The 5,893-nt window shown below is 37.2% G+C and overlaps 1 protein-coding gene across 2 annotated transcripts; it reads left to right on the forward strand.

Moving 5' to 3' along the window:
- The first annotated feature begins 1,834 nt into the window (after positions 1–1,834).
- Positions 1,835–4,499, forward strand: naif1 (nuclear apoptosis inducing factor 1). 2 transcript variants are annotated; one of them, XM_015603858.3, is made up of 3 exons: positions 1,835–2,415; positions 3,289–3,336; positions 3,484–4,499. In XM_015603858.3, exons 1-3 carry the CDS (start codon positions 1,965–1,967, stop codon positions 3,951–3,953), a joined length of 969 nt encoding a protein of 322 aa, XP_015459344.3. In that variant the 5' UTR covers positions 1,835–1,964; the 3' UTR covers positions 3,954–4,499. The 2 variants fall into 2 exon arrangements, with proteins under 2 accessions (XP_015459344.3, XP_007229187.3); XM_007229125.4 differs by having other exon boundaries at positions 3,487–4,499.
- The last annotated feature ends 1,394 nt before the right edge of the window (positions 4,500–5,893 follow it).

Below are 5,893 nucleotides of genomic sequence, written 5' to 3' on the forward strand. Positions count from 1 at the left end.
TTTTTCTCTTCTTTTCTCCTCTTCTCTGAAGAGCGGCAACATGGGAGCTTTGAAACAAAACTCTCAAATGACCTGAAAACTAAGATAGTTTAGACTGTTCTGTTTAGATTGTTGATATGGGTCTGTGAAACGTGCAAATCATTGCATTTTGATTTTATTTGCATTTATTCACATTTTAATAAACATCCCAATATTTTTAAAATTGTCCTGCACAATATGAAAGACTTGCCAGCTAATGTTCTGTACCATTTCAAAACCAGATTATTGCATCAGTAAAATGTTTAACAGGTAGTCCTGCCATCTAGTAAAGGCCCAGTGATATAAAAAGACTGAACAGGCAAGACCCACATAACTCAATCCACCAGCAAAGGGCAATCTGTGCTATTCATTCAACCCTGCTGGAGAATAACAGGTGCATTAGTGCATCAGTGCATGGCAGCAAACAAAATACACCCTGGTAGAGTTCCAACATCGTGGCATTCAGGAGTAAAGGTTGTTTTATAGATGACAGTTTAAAGAGGCTGTGCCAACTGTTAAACGATGGCACTGGTTACCTTTGTCTGGACTTTTCCTGAAATCAACAAGTGCTCAAGAACACCAGGGTGAAAATGCGGGAAAATATAATAAATACAAAACTATATATACTATAGTTTTCGCTTTAACAGCGTCAAGTCTTCTGAAAAAGTTGGGACAATAAACAATTAACATTTGTCATTCATTTTTTTGTTATTTAAATGTGGTTCCAAGCTATGGCAATTGAATTGTAATATATATATCCATTATATATAAGTCCAAAAAGTATACAGTTATACAAGTATGCCCATGTTTTGGGAGTTTGACAAGAATGTAACACCTAAAATAATTCTATTACATTTGTTGTTCTATGGCGCCACCATGTGGACGTTGTTTTTAAACTGCACTGTATGAAAAAAATGATAAACTGGAGGATTTTTAAAGTGTATTATTTCAATGTTAAAATATCCACATAAGGCCCCTTTATAGTGACAAAATAAATGATTATGCACAATGCAATTTTTGTTTTTCTTTTTATGGAAATATATGTATTGATATTTTTAAAAGAACACAAAATATGTCGTTCCAAATTATTATACAGAATACAGGTTTTTAAAACATTTATTGGGTCATAAAAACAATGTTAATAATGAACAAAAATGTAGCCAAATCTATATTCTCCCAGCTGGCATTTTAACGTTGAATCAACATTGATATTAATATCGAATCAACGTTGGATTTAAAAAGTGAATGACAGGGGTTCTAAACTGCTCTCAGCCCGGGACCCTCATTTTCTTATAGTCATTAAGTCCCAACCCACTTTTATAGAATACAAACAAAATTATTTATATAAAAACACATTATAACATACGTAGGCTAAGTGAATTTGTATTTAATGTATACAATTTACTACAATAAAATAAAATATAAAAAGCCACAAAATATTAAATATTTAAAAAATTAGATATTTCACTTCACTGTATTCAGAGAACATTAGTAGGAAAAATATATTTTTTTCTCTTTTTTCCCCCCAATATAAAAGATGAGTACAAAATCAGATGATCATTAATTATTGTTTTTAATTTTTGGATCCAGACCCTCTATCAGTACTGTTGTGTTATTATTATAATTATTGTGTTATTATGGTTATTGTGTTATTATGGTGCTTCGTCGCCTTGCGTAGTAAACCGCCGGAGTGTGTTAAGAGTGACGGGTTGTTCAGCCAATAGGGAGGGATCTCGTCACGCTCGCCAAACGCCACAGCCAATAACAAACCACGTTTCTAAAGTGGGCGGGCTTTCGGCCATTACGGACGCAAGCGTTGTTGTTGGAAGAAGAAGTCGATTCAGGAAGCCATTACGCTGCGCAGCTCCGCCGCGGAAAACACGTACTGTTTTTGCGTACGGTACGCACTTTTTTTACTTTCCTTAAGTCCTAATTAAAGATTATTAATGGCCTCTCAGGCGAAGAAGCGGAAGATGAACTTCTCGGAGCGCGAGGTGGAGATTATAGTGGAGGAGATGGAGAAGCAGAAGCACGTGCTGGTTAATCACTTTAACGCCGGCGTTTCTCACATCGCGAAAAACGGAGCCTGGCTCGAGATCCTGAAGCGCGTGAACGCCGTGACCAACTGCCAGCGCGAGCTCGCGGAGGTGAAGAAGAAGTGGTCGGATCTGAAGACGGAGGTCCGGCGGAAAGTGGCGCAGGCGCGCGCGGCCATGGAGGGCACGGAGGACTGCGGCACGGTGCCCGTGATCCTCACCGCCATGCAGCAGCGGATCTGTAACCTGCTCGGGGAGGCGACGATCATCAGCCTGCCCGCCGGAGAACCGGGAGACCCGCCGGCCGAGATGACCGTGCCCGTTCCCATCAGTTCCGCCGCCGCCGTCACTCTGACGCAAAGTAAGATAACAGCGTTACCGCGCGCGATTTAACCGAGACTGAAAAAAAAAAAACACAGAGCGTGACGTTATAACCCTGACATAGCTATATAACTATATATATGTGTATATATATATATATACTACTGCATCTAAAAAAATTATAATATAAAAATTATTTAATTAAAAAAAAGTTAACGTTACTTTATTTCAGTAATTCAGATCAAAATTCTAAATATGAAACTCATATATTATATAGATGTATTGTACATAATAGTCATCTATTTTAAGCGTTTATTTCTTTTATTGTTGATGATTATAATTATTATGGATTATAGCCAATAAAAAAAAAACCAAAACAGTGTTTCAGAAAGGAATTAGAATATTATAATATATATATTATGTATATTATAAGACCAATTAGTACTTTTTTCCAGTGTGGGCAGTGTGCCAAGTCCTGCTGGAAAATGAAATCCGCATCTCCATAAAAAAATTATTTATATATAATAAACGTTAGCAGAGAGAAGCATGAAGTGCTGTAAGCCATGTCATCTGCTGGTGTTGATCCACTGTGTTTTATTATCAAATCTTACAGCTTCCCTCTGCTGACAACAACTTCTTTTATGGAGATGAGGATTTCATTTTCCAGCAGGACTTGGCACACTGCACACACTGCCCACACTGGAAAAAAAAGTACCTGTAACTGGTCTTATAATATAATTATAGTATTCAAATTTTCTGAAACACTGATTTTTGTGTTTTTATTAATATTATTAATAATAATGATCTAAACAATAATAAAAAGAACAGAATTAGTAGTCATATAGCGTACTGGACTATATATAAAAACAATATCAATAGCATTAGTGTAGAGATGTTTTCTCTGTACCAACAGGTATCCAACCAGCAGCCGGAACAGCTTGTGAAATTAAAACATTAGACGGTAAGTCGTCTTTGTCATTTTTGCCAAATACTGCAAAACTGCAAATAAACAGGTTGGACTCTGGTTATAAAAACTGTTTAGATTAACTGGTTATCTTATTTTGTGTTTGTTGTTTGTGTGTTTCTGTGTTTCTGTGTTGGGGTTCAGCAGCTGAGACGACGTATCACACGCTGGAGGAGGGAATGGTGGAGTACTGCACCACGGAAACCCCCGTCACGGTCACCACAGAAGCCCCGGTGGAGATGCTGGCGGCTCAGGCAGATAACTCCGTAAAACCACAGGAGCTGAAGAGCCGCATCGCCCTGAACTCGGCCAAACTGCTGCAGGAGCAGCGCATCACCAACCTGCACGTCCGAGAGATCGCCCAGCACCTGGAGAACCAGAACGACCTGCTGCAGATGATCCGCCGCTCGCAGGAGGCGCAGGCCTGCGCCCAGGAGAGACAGGCCCAGGCGCTGGAGGGCACGCAGGCGGCGCTGCTGGCGCTGATTCAGATGTTCAGACCGGCACTGAAGGACCTGAGGAAGTTCCTGCAGAGCGCCAACAGTGCGGGAGCCGGAGTCGAGGCCGGAGAGGGAGGGGGGAACGTGACGCAGCAGCCGGATGACGGACAGTAGACTGGACTGAGTTCTCTGATGTAAATGAATGAATGAATTAATGGAGTGTGTTTGTGTTTGTTGGAGAATGCTTGAACCTGTAAGTTATTTTGTTCCTGAGAGAATGTGAGAGAGTGTGTGTGTAAATGTGTGTGAGAGTGTGTGAGAGTGTGTGTGAAAGTGTGTGTTAAGTTATGCAGGTAAATAGTGCCTCATCAGTCGAGTGCTCGTCTGTGTGTGGAGACTGAAGACTGTACGTGACTGCTGAAACCTGTAGCCAGGAGTCGGGCTTTTATTATAATTTTACATGCGTGGCCAGAATTAATTTCACACAAATCTGTCTGTACAGAAGAGCAATTGCATTTTATTATTATTGTTATTGTTATTTTTATATTGGAAATATGATAGTTTAGTTTATTTCACTATGTGGTGCTTTAAAAATCTCAATGTCTTTTGTTGAACAGAACATGTTATATTATATTTCAGAATGGCTTATGATATTACTCACTGAGAATAGTGATGCAATATAACCACAAAAAATAAACTGGTGACTTGAATTGACTATTATTTGGATTATTGATTGTTTTAATACATTACATTTTGACTTGGCCATTAATATGCTTTAAATTGAAGCTGAGGATCTTTGCAGCTCCTCCAGAGTGACCATGGGTCTGTTGGCTGCGTCTCTGTAATTTCAGGCAAGTGTTTTCTTGCCTGGGCTGGCAGTTTAGGTGGACGCTCGTGTCTTGGTTCAAAAATACACACATATTTTTTTTTATAAAACTAAAATATATAAACACAATGTATAACCCCTTAACTAAAACTGTACTTATTGTACGGTTACATGCAGTGCACAGGTGCAACTGGGAGCAGAAAACAACCTATTTTATAATTTTTAATGTTTGTGTACCGGTGTGTGAACTGCTGAATAATCTGATATAACTCACCCCGTTCAGCTGATCATTCAATAATGGAGGAATTATTGATTAGTGATTGGGGATAAAGTCTGCAGGAGGGAGCAGAGCTGGAGACCCCTGCTGTTGTGGTTCTTACAACCGCTAGAGGGCGACACACACACACACACACACACACACACACTCTCTCTTTTTTCCGTTAATAGAAGTAATGAAACTTTGTATCCAAGTACATTGTAAAATCAGATTTTGTAACAAGATCAAAAAATTAGGTATGAATAAAAAATAGAAATTAAAAAAGAGATAAAATTAAATTATTCTTTACTATAATAAATGGAACAAAATAAACAACAGCCTTAAATGGTCAAAAAATAAAAGATATAAAACGGTTCATCTATTAATAGTTTGTGAGTTCTGCCCCTCACAATCTAAAATCTAAAATGACCAATGAATCTTACCTTTATTTTTTTGTGAAGGTTTTCACAGAAAATTGAACTGATGAACATTTCACTGACTGAAATTCCATCCATTTTTTATTTTTAATTTCTGCACCACAAAATCTAAATTTAATAAAGGATTTTTTTTACTTTATTTACTTTGTTGTTTTGTATGATATAAATAACTTTTTTTCTTACTATAATAAATGGGAAAACACTAATGACGTCTAATTTTCTCTTTTTAGAATCAGTTTTTTATTATTTGAAACTTTGTAAAGTCGATTATATTATGAAATAAAACTTTAGAATTTTTGATAACCTACAAAATACTAGAATTCAAAAAAAGCTGTGATGTAATTTGTACCAAACAAATATGAATAAAAAATGTTTTATTTTTTTGCTAATAATAACTAATGATATTTGTTTTAGAGTCAAGCGGTTGTTATATTTTATATTTTATGTATATATTATAATATAATAAGTTTTTAGTAAATTTAGTATAGTCGGTATTGTGTAGATATGTGAGGTTTGGATTGGTTGGATTATTGGGGGGTGTGCTGTTTGATTTAGTGAGTTTTTGATTGGTGGAAATCCTGCCTGGGGGCGGGGC

This window comes from Astyanax mexicanus, chromosome 12, assembly GCF_023375975.1.
Source record: "Astyanax mexicanus isolate ESR-SI-001 chromosome 12, AstMex3_surface, whole genome shotgun sequence".
Taxonomy (NCBI): Eukaryota; Metazoa; Chordata; class Actinopteri; order Characiformes; family Acestrorhamphidae; genus Astyanax; species Astyanax mexicanus.